The 14,869-nt window shown below is 45.5% G+C and overlaps 1 protein-coding gene across 1 annotated transcript in view; it reads right to left on the bottom strand.

Moving 5' to 3' along the window:
- Positions 1 to 430: 430 nt before the first annotated feature.
- Positions 431 to 14,869, bottom strand: part of LOC122029110 (probable E3 ubiquitin-protein ligase HIP1) — a 28,021-nt gene continuing 13,582 nt past the window's right edge. The window contains exons 5-7 of the mRNA XM_042588062.1: positions 963 to 1,061; positions 738 to 881; positions 431 to 670 (exon numbers count right to left, since the gene is read on the bottom strand). Coding sequence (XP_042443996.1) covers positions 524 to 670; positions 738 to 881; positions 963 to 1,061 — 390 coding nt within the window. The 3' untranslated portion in view covers positions 431 to 523. The remainder of the gene's footprint in view (positions 671 to 737; positions 882 to 962; positions 1,062 to 14,869) is intronic.

Below are 14,869 nucleotides of genomic sequence, written 5' to 3'. Positions count from 1 at the left end.
CAATCTCTCCCATCATATTCACTATTCTCTTTTTTTCTCACCATATTTTCTCTCTCCTCAATCTCTCTCATCACACTCTCTCTCCTTATTTTTTCTCACTATATTTTCTCTCTCTTCATCCTCTCCTATCATACTTTCTTTCACATCATATTTTCTCTCATCATGCTCTCTCCAATCACACTCTCTTTTTTCATTTTCTCTCATCACACTTTCTCTTTCTTCATTCTTTCTTATCTTTGTTTCTCTCTCATAATACTTTCTCTCTCTTCATTCTTTCTTATCATTATTTCTCTCTCATAATACTTTCTCTCTCATCATTCTCTTTCATCATATTTTTCTCTCACATTCATCTTTCTCTCACATCTAATTTTTTCTCTTATTTTCCTTTAAGGGTAAAAAATGAAACTTTGATTTATTCCGATAGAAGATATACAACTAACCAAATATTGCTTTTAAGAGTGATATCCATGCTCATACCCATTCTCATTCCACAATACAATGATTCCCATTCCGATTCCTATTCCTAGGAAAGAACCAAACGCCCCCTCAGGGCAGCTGTTTTACATATGGGGCATAGATTTTTTATAGCCAGCCATTTCTTGATGCACAACGAATGGAAATCATGACCACAGTCCAATTGACCCAGTTCGTCTCCATCAATGTATTCTTCCTGCCACGACACAGAAAGCTCAGTTTTCCTCCTTTGAAAAAATGAGTGAAAGTAAAAATGTACTCACCCGACAAATGCAGCATGGCTCAACTTCCCCAGTAGGCTCTGATGCAACAGGTACATACTTATGTTGCTGTAGGCATTCAACTATCTTTTCCTCACTAAGTCCAGTGTTGACACTGCCGATACGTTCTCCTAGCGCTATCAGTTCCTGAAGCACAAAGCAGTGTAAGTTGAAGTCTAGCCCGTTTGTCTCAAAGTAAAAGTGAGTGGCAAAAGGAAAGAGTATTACCTCATAAGACATATTGCCCACATCCAACCGCATATCTCTATACCTGTCGAGAAAATTGGCACCCCCAACAAATGCTGATTGCTCGAGTAATAAAACATCCTGCTCAAATATATAAACAATACCAGTTCAATCTCATCATACCATTACACTTTGACTTCAGTTTCCAAAACCAGTATACCCCTAATGACAATCTCGAAAATACAAATAACTGCAGATATTCAATTTTTTATTCAATCAAAGTTGGGCTCGTCAATTTTCTCCACCTTATCTGTGTTGGATACTCACTTCCTCAGTTGACACTCCATACTCCTTTGATGATCTCTAAAATTTTTGAAAAATTGTTGTGTCAGGCACTTGGATCCACCTATGTACCAGATCTTCATACGTGAGTCAAAGTAAAATTGTTCTCATATATCACATACCATTTCTAAGTTAAAAAGGGAGTTACAGACTACTTATCACTTGGTTGTTCAACTGCCTACTAAATATGAAGACTATTCAAATCTATCAAGGAAAGATATAGGTTAGCAGGATGCTTCCTCTGTGTCAGATAAACTGATAAGATTGTAAATCAGTTTAGTTAACCAATTTCACTTTCGAGGTTTACACTCTAGACATTCTCTTCTAAAAACAATGCCTTCACTTCAAAACATCTAGCAAGATAGAATTCACTAATAGAAAACAGTTAATACCTTAAAGGAATTAGGAATCTGAAGTCTCATCAGTCCAGGGAAACATAAGTTTGAATGTAGGACATCCTCAGAAGAAGATTGTGTAGATAGGCAATACTTACAAAAAGTGTTAATAAAATGATTCTCAGGTTGATCCTGTCCGAAAGTTGAATCAACGGTCGCTGGGCACGTGGCGCTCTCCAGTTGCTGACGTAGATCTTCGACTGGTCGTGTGGAGCTCCGGCGAACCTGCAAAGAAGTCGGGCCGGGAAGGGGTTCCAGGCGACGACCCTCCGACGCTCAAGTCAGGTAGACGAAGAACCAGAAAGTGGCTTCCAGGATCAGAGATTTTATACCTCCGGTGAAGTCTAGTGGCTTTTATATAGAGCCACGGGAACTTGGTGCACATAAACCGAGGTGTACACGTGTCACATCCCATACCGCAGCATGGGCTTGTCAGAAGAGCATGTCTGATTCCATACCGCTACAGTCTGAGCGTCTCCTTGATGGGACAGCAAAACATTCCATCGCACCATACTGAGTATGGTCTGGTCTTTGAACATGCCTGTTGTCAGCAACAGGGGTTACTGAGATGACGTTCACACTGTCCTCTACTCTTTGACTTCCTCTTCGCGGATCGACTATCAAGCCGCTCGGCCAGAGCATTCGTCTCTGGTCCGGCATATGTGGTCGTCCGTCCGGAAAGATTGAGGGTCGCCCGTCTGCTCGGCTCGTATCACTTGAAACCCTGGCCGAGCGGACTATCCGCTCGGCCATATGATCTCTTTCCCTTGGAAATTTGGGCTCACGGCCAGCTGGTTACTCTCTCGGGTGGACATTATTGCCTAGTGTTGGGCCTATTCCGCCTGCTCTTCGAGTCCATGGGGTTGACCCCCCTTTGACTACCGTCCTCCACGTGTCATTGGACTTTCCCTTATGAGGGCCCCCGGTCTTACTACCGGATCACTTGCCTCCCCCTCAAGTCTAATCGAAGGAGGCGGAGTCCGACTGACTGGACTGCCGGTCTGACTAAGTGACCACAGCTATGCTGGGCCCGAGAAGGTTCATCCGCTCGGCTTACCTTCTTCTTCATGCCCGTTCGGTGCTATCATGCTGACGCCTTCAATATCCCCTCGGAATTCACTCCGAATCTTCTCCATTAACGCCAAGCACGCGCACTACACACGGTAAGGGGCGTGAATTGAATGCGCCCTGTGTCCTGCTGACATGTGGCGCTCCCACTGTCGTCATCGTACGGCGCTGGCCTCACCTTCGATGGGACAACCGCCGTTTGAAATGAGCTGCTGGATGATAGCCTCGTTCTTTACGACCTGAATCGGACGGCTGATGCTATCCGAGGCCAACGTTATAAAGCTCTCGATTTCTTCTCTCCGCCACATTCCTGCTCCATCGCACTTCGACGCCTTGCTGCTTCTTTTTACTTCGGCGACTCCATTTCTTAGTTCTCCGACGATCTCGCAACCCCTTTCGATCATCCTTTTACTTGTAAGCCCTTATTTCCTTTACTTCCTCATTCCTTTACGCTTTCTGTTAGCTGCCCTTGTCATACTGCCACCTTCCTTCCCTGCTTGATTTCCCTTTCTTTTTGTCCTGCATTTCTTTTTTACTTTCGACCATGACTAGCACTTCCCAGCCAACCGCCGGCGCTCTTGGTCTTTGGTACACGACCATGGAGAGCCGGTTTGACGAGGAGGACGCCCTACGCCTCACTCGGACGTATAACCTGCCTGCCGACCACCACATAGTATTGGCCACACCCATCGACCGGCCTCATAACCCGTCGTCCGGCACCGTCCTCTTTTTCCGAGACCAATTTTTGGCCAGGCTGCGATTTCCTCCACATCGATTCTTCTTACAAGTGTGCAACTACTTTCGCATCCCGCTCGGCTAGCTAGTTCCGAACTCCATTAGGCTGCTGAGCGGGGTGGTAATTCTCTTTAAACTGAACGGCATCCCCTTGGACCCCAAAGTTTTCCACTACTTCTACTATCCTAAACAAGCCGAGTGGGGTACCTTCGTTTTCCAATCTAGGATAGGTTTTGTTCTTTTCGATAATATGCCGACCTCCAACAAACACTGGAAGGAACATTTTTTCTATATGCGTTTCCCCGAGCCACCGGCTTTCCGTATCCAATGGCAGACTATCTTCATGCAGCCGATCGGCTGATCGGCCAGCGCTACCACATCGACAAGCTGCTCCTTCCGGGAGTGATGTATATATTCGGCTTGTCCCCCGTCCCAGCCGACTTGCCTTGCAGCATGAGTAAGTGCTCTTATCGTCCTCTTTCTTTAGTTCTAACTGATTTATTTTTTGCTTCTGCAAAAGCTAAAGTTGAGAGCCGAGATTGAGGCGAAGAAGGGTTTAAGTGGTTTGGGAGACTTGGGACTTGGTTTGGGCAAAATTGGATCGGTCTCGCAGGTGTGATCGATCGTTGATATCCGGTGACCGATCGATAACAAACAAGGCAAAGCACAGCTTTTCGACGGGACCGATCGGCTCGATCGGTCTCCACGACCGTCGAGACGCAGAGGTGGGATCGGTGGGACCGATCGGATCGGGGCCCACGCCGCATCGATCAGAAACAAGTTGGGCAACTTGTGGTAGCACCGATCACTGGGGGACCGATCATCGGTCCCCGCATCGATCGAGGTCTAGACCGATCGGTGGAACTGATCGGTCCGCGATTCGACCGCTGAGTCACAACGGTCGCCTCCGCCTTCTCCCGGCTTCTGTCTTCGCTGTGCGGGTTCGCAAGTTATAAAAGGAGATCAAGGCTTTGGTGCTACCGCTTCTTCTTCCTTCTTCCTGTTCTTGGTGCTCCTAAGCTTCGCGTGAGCTTCCGGCTGGGTTCCTGCTGTTGTAGGCGTCGCTTGAAGTTGCTGCTTCATCCAGCCGACAAGAAGGCAAGCTAGGGTTATTACATTCTTGTATTGTACTTAGTTTCTTGCTGTATTCTGGTACTCTTGCTGTTGCAAGACATTGTGGCGAGGTTTCTCCACCCAGAAGGAGTTTGCTTTAGCCGGTTTTCCCGGGGACTCATCCACCGACGGATTGATAGGCTTCGTCCACCTTACGGACACGCCGAGGAGTAGGAGTATCCTCTCCGAACCTCCTTGCGTTGAGGTTTGATTTCTTCTCCTGTTTTCTTTCTGCATTTAGTTTCCGCTGCGCTAACCCTAGTTTGTATAAAGAAACGCGAGCAATTGGGGTCGGCTATTCACACCCCCCTCTCTAGCCGTACAAAGGATCCTATCAAGTGGTATCAGAGCAAGGTTTGCTCTTCATCGGATTAACACCCGGGGAGCATGAGCTAGAGGATGGATCTACTCGGAGAAGATGTCATCATTCCACCCTTCTACGAATGCGGTGACTTCGCGTATTGGAAGGTAAGGATGAAGTACTTTCTTATGACTAACATAATGAATTGGTTTTGTGTACAAGAAGGTTTTACTCCTCCGGTGGATAAGGAAGGAAAACCTCTTGAGAAGAAGGAGTGGACCAGAGAACAAATTCACAAATCCGAAATCAACGAAGAGGTAACGAGAATAATTGAATTTTCATTGCCTACTAACATCTTGTGTAAGATAGGTTACAACAATGCCAAGGAATTATGGGATAACTTGGCCAAGTACCATGAGGAGAGCTCCACTTCAAATCATGAAGAGGAGACAAGTGAGTCATCAAGTAGCTCACATCATGGAGGAGAGGAATTAGAAGTTGAGGGTTACTCAACATCTAAGGACGAAGAGGAGGAGAGTTCTTCTTCAAGTTCGGAGCAAGAAGAAGAAGATTCTACCTTCGAAAGGGATGAAGAAGAGAGCTCGCATCCACCCTCAACCCTAGGTAACTCAAGGAATTTAAGTTCAATTAAATTACACATTATGTGCTTTGAGTGTAGGGAACATGGACATTACAAGAGTAAGTGTCCAAAGAGGGTAACAAAGGTCAAGGAAGCCGGAGTCCCGAAACGCAAGGGCAAGGAGCACATCGTGTGCTTCCAATGCAAGCAAAGGGGACACTATAGGAGCCATTGTCCGAGGGGGAGGCAACCTCACAAGGGCAAGAGACCGGGCACATCGATAGGGGGAGCTAAGGCAAACCCTAAGGTAACCTCTAAGGTTCATTTTTGCAATTCTAATAAAATGCATGCTAGGAATTTTATTGCACTTGTCGATAATAACAAGCATGATAATCTTAGGAATCAATACAAGTGCTTAGGTGCCAAGCATGTCAACCTAGATAGGGATACTATTAGGAATGCTAACTCTAGGATTAACACTTCTAAGGTTAAGGAAAACCTAGGTAGAAGCCCCAAAAGAACTAGACATATGCCTAGGAACACCTCAAGAAAGAATGACAAATCAAAACTTGAGGTATTAGAAAAGGAAAATCAAGTCTTGAGGTCAAGACTTGACTCCTTAGAAAAGGCTCTTAAGGATTTGACTCTAGAGTCTAGGGGTCAAAAACCAATTTCCAAGGACAAGAAGGGTTTGGGTCACAAACCTAAGTCCCAAGTGGCCAAGCCCACTTATCATAGTGTTCCATTCGAGTATGGAACAAAACCTAGGGCTAGGAAGACCACCACCAAGGTCACAAGGGGAGTCACCCCTAGAGTTGATCTTGATGAGTCTCAAATGACCAAGGCTTTAAAGCCTAAGAGGGTCATTAGGAGGGTTGCTAGGGAAGTAATCCCTAGTGAATATTTAGTGAACCCAATGAGCTCAAATAGGTATTGGGTTCCTAGGAGCATCCTCTCTACCTCATAGATGGGTTAGAGAGTGTCAACTCCGCTTAGAAGGGTAGTTAGCCCAACTTTGAGGAAATTGACACTCAAGGAGCATTTTCAAGGTTTTGTTAACCTTTAAAAATGAAATAGAATTACTAGTTACTCCTTGAAGAGTTAAATGTGTCTAATGGTGGAAATATCATTTTTAATCTTAAGTGGCATAATTTGAGGAAAACCTAGAGAAATACCATAATTGGGATTTTGGTTTCTCTTAGGGATATAAGGGCAATCTAGGATTAGATGTTAAATTAGCTAAGTGATTAAGGATACTTAGATAGGTAATCTAGGTATTTCATTTGTGCTAACTTACCATGATTGTTTGCCATATGCCATGTCATGACATCATATTTAATTTATGATCATTTGAAATGTCATGATAATGCTTAGGTTATTTATATGTCATGCTTTAGTTAAGTTTCATACTTTATGCCATGACATCATGACATTGGCACATGCTTTTATTTATGATATTATTTCATGCCATGTCATCATCTCTTGCATTAATAATCAATGAATTTGATTTAAGGATAAAAACACATTTTGATATTGAGATCAAAGTGTAGTTTAGCAAATGCATGAGAACTTAGCCTAAGATAACCTAAACCCATATCTCACATCAAAAATGACTTGGATGTGTTTGATACACTTTAGATGTGTGTAAGATATTAGGATCATGAGTTAGGATCAAGGTGCATAGTTCTTGTACCTAGATGAGCCTAATTCAAGAAATTGGGGATCATAGGGAAAGCTTATGTACAAGTCATGTACATTTAGCCCTAAGATTATAGTCCTAAATTAAAAGGTTTAAAATCATTTTAAAATTGATTTGAAAAACCTTGATGAAGCTTTTCTAGTGATAGCATTCATCATTGAGCAAGATGATACAAAGATGACTTAACTTTGAACTATTTCAAAGTCTTTTGAACTTTGTATCAAAATTTGAAAATGGAAGTTATTTTCATAGAAAATTATTTTTCCTTGATAGTATATGGTATGAGGAATGTATCCTCAAAATTTTATGATTCTTGAAATTTTCTGTAATTTTCTGTGAGTTTCTGAATTTCTCCCGGGGAGAAAAATCAGAAATTTCTGATTTCAGAGGCTGGATCGGTCACTGGACCGATCCAGGGAAGGCTGGATCGGTCTGGGGACCGATCCAGAGGGATTCTGATCGGTCCGGTGACCGATCAGGCGTGCTGAATTTGCTGAAATTCGACTGTGGTCTGAAATTTCAGACATTGTTGGTGCAATGGTCAAGGGGGAGTTGACCTTTAGGGGGAGTCTTAACTAATTGTCAAGGGGGAGTTGACTTTTAGGGGGAGTTTTTACTCCTTAAGACTCTTGAGGATTAGTGATATGGGATTGTCACTAAGTTGATTGTTGAGTTTAGTATCAAGGGGGAAATTAAGAGTTCCTATGAAAGGTATGGGACTTTCATTAGGAAGAAACTCTTGACCTTGATACCCTCCTTTTTCTTTTTGATGTGTGTCAAAAAGGGGAGAGTGTTCATTGGAGAATTATTGGAGAACCCAAGTTAGGTTATCGGGTTAACCTAAGCTAGGGGAAGAATGTCAAGGAATGTTCGAGGAAGAACATTGGAATTCTTTTTGATGTGTGTCAAAAAGGGGGAGAATTATTGGAGAACCCAAGTTAGGTTATCGGGTTAACCTAAGGGGAGAATGTCCAGAGAATGTTCAAGGAAAGAACATTGGACATTGGAAGATGGTTGGAAAGAACATTGGACCTAAGTTAGGTTATCGGGTTAACCTAACTTGATTATGAGTTTTGTCAAACATCAAAAAGGGGGAGATTGTTGGTGCAACCCTAGGTCAAGGTTGACCTGGTTGACCCGACTCGAGGTGACTTGACTCGAGTTGTATTTTGATGTTTGACTTGGGAAGATTGTCGGTGCAACCTTAGGTCAAGGTTAACCTAGTTGAGTTGCATGTTGATGTTTGACACTCGTGAGAGAGTTCTATTCTTGATGTGAGACAAGAATAGATGGTTGGGAGATTATTGGTGCAACCCTAGGTCAAGGTTGACTGGTTGACTGAAAAGTCCAAGTATGGAGACTTGGAAAAGTCCAAGCAGGAGCTTGGCATGAAAAGTCCAAGTATGGAGACTTGATCGAGAAGTCCAAGCAGGAGCTCACGAGGGAAAGTCCTAATCGGATGTTAGGCGGTGGAAAGTCCCGTGAGTGAAGCCAGGCAGTGGGAAAGTCCTAACTGGGATGTTAGGCGGTTGGAAAGTCCCGTGAGTGAAGCCAAGGAGAAAGTCCTAACTGGATGTTAGGCGGTTGGAAGTCCTGGTGAGCCAGGCAAGGGAAAATCCAGATGGATCAAGGATGATCGGACATCCGGTGTTGAGAAGGTCAAGTAGGTCAAGGGAGTGACCGGATACTTGACAGAAGAGAAAAGTCCAAGTGGGTCAAAGGGATTGACCTGACACTTGGTGGAGAGTCTTAGCAGTCAAGGGAGTGACCGGATGCTAAGCATGATGTACCAACAGTCAAGGTTGACCGGATGTTGGTTTGGGAGACTTGGGACTTGGTTGGGCAAAATTGCTCGGATCGATCGATGTCTACGCTTTATATCTGATCGGTCCGTGACCGATCGATAACAACAAAGCACACTTACCGACGGGTTCGGGACCGATCAAGATGAAGCTGACGGCTCCACGACCGATCGTAGACGCAGAGAGGTGGGATCGCGGACCGATTCACAGCTCGATCGGTCCACGCGATCAGAAACCAATGTAAAGTTGGGCAACTGTAACTGATCGGCCTAGGGACCGATCAGTCGGCCCGATCGGTCCCCGCATCGATCTCGACCGATCAGTGGAACTCGATCGGTCCGCATTCGACCGCTGAGTCACAACGGTCGCCCGCCTTCTCCGCCTTCGCGGGTGTTCGCAGTTATAAAAGGAGATCAAGGCTTTGGTGCTACCGCTTCTTCTGATCCTGTCAGCTTGAGCTTTGTTGAGCTCCTCCAAAGCTTCGCGTGAGCTTCCTACTGGTTTCACTGCTGCTGCTGCTTCATCCAGCCGACAAGAAGGCAAGCTAGGGTTATTACATTCTTGTATTGTACTTAGTTTCTTGCTGTTTATCTTGCTGTTGCAAGACATTGTGGCGAGGTTTCTCCACCCAGAAGGAGTTTGATTTAGCCGGTTTTCCCGGGGACTCATCCACCGACGGATTGATAGGCTTCGTCCACCTTACGGACACGCCGAGGAGTAGGAGTATCATCTCCGAACCTCGTTACATCCTTGCGTTGAGGTTTGATTTCTTCTCCTGTTTTCTTTCTGCATTTAGTTTCCGCTGCGCTAACCCTAGTTTGTAGAAAGAAACGCGAGCAATTGGGGTCGGCTATTCACACCCTCCTCTCTAGCCGTACAAAGGATCCTATCACCTGCGTCGCCTAAGACGATTGGGTGACCGTTCTTCCACAATTGGTGAGCCATCTGGCACAGCAACTGCGCCCCAAAATGATCCGAGCGGCCCACGGTTGATAAAAACTGTTCTGCGATTCCCATCGGAGGAATATTTATTGGCTGCCGATCGGCCAATGATTCCCGAGCAGCAGATCACTCTTACGGGTCCACTCGCCAAAGCCTGGGAGGATGTTCGGCTTCGTATCGCTCTTATGACTCCCAGTCAACTAGGCGATAGCAATTTGCAGCAGGCGACTGGGGTATATCCTTTGTCTTGCTACTTACTTTGATTTAACTTCTAACTCGATCATATCCATTTGCAGAACTGGGTGGAGCAGATTGCTATCAGCAATCGCCTGGCCGAGCTGGAGGACGAGCTGAAAAAGCTCAAAGCTTCGGGGGAAAGCAGAGGTCAATCCACAGCCGCTCTGTAGAAGGCCAAGAAGCAACTGGAAACCGAACGGAGTAAGTCCTCCGACTTGTCGAGTGAAGTAGTTCGGCTTGAGGCCTTGGTCAAGCAACGAGACAAGGAAATAAAGACTGCGACCACCCAGAAGCTCAAGGCCATCGACGATATGGACTTGATGAAGGTGGAAAACCGAGGGCTGGAACAGCGCGTGAAGGACTTAGATGCCTCGCTGGCCACTGAACGGGAGAGCCGCTCGGCTGACAGGGCAAAATCTGAAGGGGCTTTGAAAGATCTTCGGCGGAAGTGCGCAAAGCTTTCGTTCGCTCGAACGAATTTGGCGAAAAGTTCAGCGACAAGCTGTCCTTAACTTTTGAAGAGGCTATCAAGGTGGCTGTTGATTATCTAAAGACTAGGGGCCACTTACCAGCGGAGCTGTCTGTCCCCCCCGAAGATCTGGCAATCATGATGGGCTCTATCCCGGACACCCTCTTTAACTTTGATGAGTGAGGAGTATTTGGACTATTTTTTGTACGCCCGTCGTTCGGCGCTAATACCCTTGTTACTACTATTTTTGTCTGTCTGTCGTTCGGCGTAAAACAAATCTACTTTTATTTGCTTGCTTAGACCAATATTCCTCCTTAGCCTTTGTTTCAGTCATAATAATTTTTTCACTCCAAGTATTCTTTATAATGGAGCCGCTCGGCCGTACAATGGCCTTATTCTTGTCTTTATAGTAGGACCGATTATGGATCGGCGATTACAACCGGGCCGTGTTATGCGAACAGCTATCCGTCCAGCGGCTTTATAAATGCCTGTTCATCGCTCGAATTTTAATATCGGCGCTAGACGGTCTTCCGGCCGGCGAGTTTATAGACGCCAGTTCGTCTCTCGATTTTTAACGTCGGAGCTCGACGGTCTTCCGCTCGGCGGGTTTATAGACGCCGGCTCGTCTCTCGATTTTTAACGTCGGAGCTCGACGGTCTTCCGCTCGGCGGGTTTATAGACGCCGGCTCGTCTCTCGATTTTTAACGTCGGAGCTCGACGGTCTTCCGCTCGGCGGGTTTATAGACGGCCTCTCGATTTTTAACGCCGAGCTCGACGGTCTTCCGCCGACGGGTTTATAGACGCCACTGCTCTCGATTTTTAACGTGAGCTCGACGGTCTCGTGCCTCGATTTTAACTCCTTCGAGGTTTTATAGACGATTGCGGATTCTTCCGGGGTTTACGTCTCTCGATTTTTAACGTCGGAGCTCGACGGTCTTCCGCTCGGCGGGTTTATAGACGCCGGCTCGTCTCTCGATTTTTAACGTCGGAGCTCGACGGCCTTTAAGGCTAATTTGAACACCGCCGTTCGGCGAAGCTATTTGTCATCCTTTTATCATTTTTGCTGCCTGCATTACAAGTACATAGGCGATCAAAACGTATGCAAAATTACATCAGCGCACCTCTTACCCAGCTCGGTACGGCTGGAGATGATTCGCGCTCCACGGTCGATCCAGCTGCCGCCCGTCTTCATCTTCCAAATAATAAGTGTTAGTTAGAGCCCTAGAGCCAATCATTTGATGATTGTATGGATTCATTGTATCATATTCTTGTATATTAATAAAGGCATTTGTTTGGTTATTATACTTATTTGTATTAGTGCCAAATAGACTAAGTATAATAGCGTCCTTGAGTAGAAGGTTCATACCTATATCAATCGATTAGTTGAATCGATAGTGAGATGATATAGGGAACACTACTCTAAATCATTCCTAGTCGAGTATTAACATTCAGGGATAATGTTAATACAATAAGACTAGCATGTAGGTCAGCTCGATGACTTAATCTCACAAGTCATGGATATAGAGATATCAAGCTGACACATGGGTATGTATTAGAGAATGTATACTGAATGACCCGCCATGAGAAAGTATCATGGATCGTTATATGAGTGTCATATACTTTCTCATGTGGCTATTAGTATGACTATTAGTCCTTAGACCTGAAGTCACCATGGATCCCTACATAAGGAGTTATGTACTTTGCTTTCGTCAAACGTCACCCGTAACTGGGTGGACTATAAAGGCGATTACTGGGTATGTAACGAATTATGCAGAGGGATGTGAGTGATGTAGATGGGATCTATCCCTCCCATATGACGGGAGCGACATCGATATTCATGATAGAGTAAGACCACGAAGTGTATGGCCATACCCAAATGAGTCAATATGAGATATTGAGCTCATTTGATTGAGTGAGTCTACTTGGAGTTCAAGATTTAGATTGGTCAGAGGATGACACGGTCTATGCCTCACATTGATCAATCTAGATGTCTAGGATAGAAGGACACTTGTCATATATTGTGAGGAGTCACAATTAATAGTCACAAGGTGATGTTGGATCTCAACATTTCTTGTAACTTGGGTAGCAATGATGTATTGCTAGATGCCGCTCATTGCTTATGTTTCTAAAGGAGTTTAGAAACATTGCCAACGTTATAAGAACCTATTGGGTCACACACAAAGAACAAGTGGATGGAGATTGAGTTCATATGATGAACCAATTGGATTAAGTTCATATGATGAACCAAGATGATTAGATTCATTTGATGAATCAAATTGGATTAAGAGTAATCCAAATTGGGCTAATTGAGTTGGACTCAAGTTGATTCATGTATTCAATGAGTCTAATTTAGATTATGACTCATTAAATCAACTTAATTTAATGAATTAGATTCATTATATTAAGTTGGTTTGAATCAAATGGTTAGATTAGATCAACCATGGAAGAGATTTGGTCAAGTTTGACTTGACTTGAGAGGGAGAGGAAGAGTCAAGTTTGACTTGACTAATTTCCACATCATTAGTGAGATGACAAGATGTGGACCAATGATGATGCTCCACATCATCATGGTATGCCACATCATGGAGGTTACAAGCCTCCATTCTCATTAATGTGGCCGGCCACATTAAATGAGTAGGAGTTACTCATGTGGCCGGCCACACAAGTGAATGAATGGGAATGAATTTTCATTCATTGGTCTCATTCATTTCATCTCCTTCCTCTAGCAATTCTCTTCTCTTTTTCCTCCTTCTTGGCCGAGAGTTTCAAGAAAGGTGAAGAGGAATGTGTTAAGGTCCAAAGAAAAGGGTGAAGTGAAGGTCACAAAGGAGGATACCTAGAGGAGTATGTGAGATTCCTTTCCTTTCTCTCCTTTCTCCTTTTTTCAAATCCTACCCGAGAGCTCTAGAAAGTGCTAGCACACTTGGGGCTCTCTTCTCCATCCTTTGAGTGTGAGAGACACTCCTTGTTCGTGTGGATATCATTAGAGGAGTGTCTACGTTGACACTCTCGAGATCCGGCATACCGTTGGACGAGCGGGAACGCAAAAGGGCACGCATCAAAGGTATAAAGTGTTTTCCTTTGTAGATCTACTGTAGATCGTAGTTTATAACTCGTACTTGTGTTTTTGAAATTTTTCCTTGCACGGATCCTACGGCTTTGGGTGATTCGGGGTTTCCGCGACGCGAAAAGCGATTTTCGCGGCCCGAAAAACCCAACAATAAGCGCCCGAGCGGAGCTTTTCGATGATTTTGAAGGGGCCTGCCCAGGGAGCTTCTAGTTTGCCGACGTCGCCGACCGGCTTTACCTTCTTCCAGACAAGGTCGCCGACCTGGAATGATATGGGGATTACGCGCCGGTTGTAGTTTTGCTTCATCCGTTGTCGGTACGTCATCAGCCGGACGGATGCCTTAGCTCGCTCCTCATCAACCAAATCCAGCTCCATGTTCCTCCGCTCGGCGTTGCCATCATCATAATTCTGGATCCGGACGGACTCGACGCCGACTTCTACAGGAATCATCGCTTCACCGCCGTACACCAGATAGAAAGACGTGACGCCCGTTCCTTCCTTTGGGGTCGTTCGGATGGCCCATAGGACGCCCGACACTTCATCCACCCAACTTCCTCCTAGATGGTCGAGCCGAGCGCGCAAAATGCAAAGAATTTCCCGATTGGCTACTTCGGCTTGACCATTGCTTTGGGGATACGCCACGGACGTGAAGTGTTGCTCAATGCCATAGCTTTTGCACCAATCTTCGAGCAACTTTCCCGCGAACTGCCGCCCGTTATCGGAAACAAGTCGACGGGGGATGTCGAACCAGCAGATAATATGTTGCCAGATAAACTTCTTGACCATCTGCTCGGTGATCTTGGCTAGCGGCTCAACCTCCACCCACTTGGAAAAATAATCGACTGCCACCAGGAGAAATTTCCGCTGCCCGGTCGCCATAGGAAACGGACCCACAATATCCATTCCCCATTGGTCGAACGGACAGGACACAGTAGCTGCTTTCATTTCCTCCGCCGGTCGGTGTGAAAAGTTGTGATACTTTTGGCAAGAAAGGCACGTCAATACAATCCGAGCGGCGTCTTCTTGTAAGGTTGGCCAGAAGTATCCGGCCAGCAGGATTTTCTTGGCCAGCGATCGTCCGCCCGAATGCCCCCCGCACGATCCTTGATGCACCTCTTGGAGGATGTACGCCGCGTCTTCCGAGCTCACGCATTTCAACAGTGGGCGGGAGAAAGCCTTCTTGTATAGTTGGTCTC

Source organism: Zingiber officinale, chromosome 10B (genome assembly GCF_018446385.1).
Source record: "Zingiber officinale cultivar Zhangliang chromosome 10B, Zo_v1.1, whole genome shotgun sequence".
NCBI classification, from domain to species: domain Eukaryota; kingdom Viridiplantae; phylum Streptophyta; class Magnoliopsida; order Zingiberales; family Zingiberaceae; genus Zingiber; species Zingiber officinale.
Note: the sequence above shows the minus strand (reverse complement) of the source record. Positions and strands in the feature narration are given on the sequence as shown.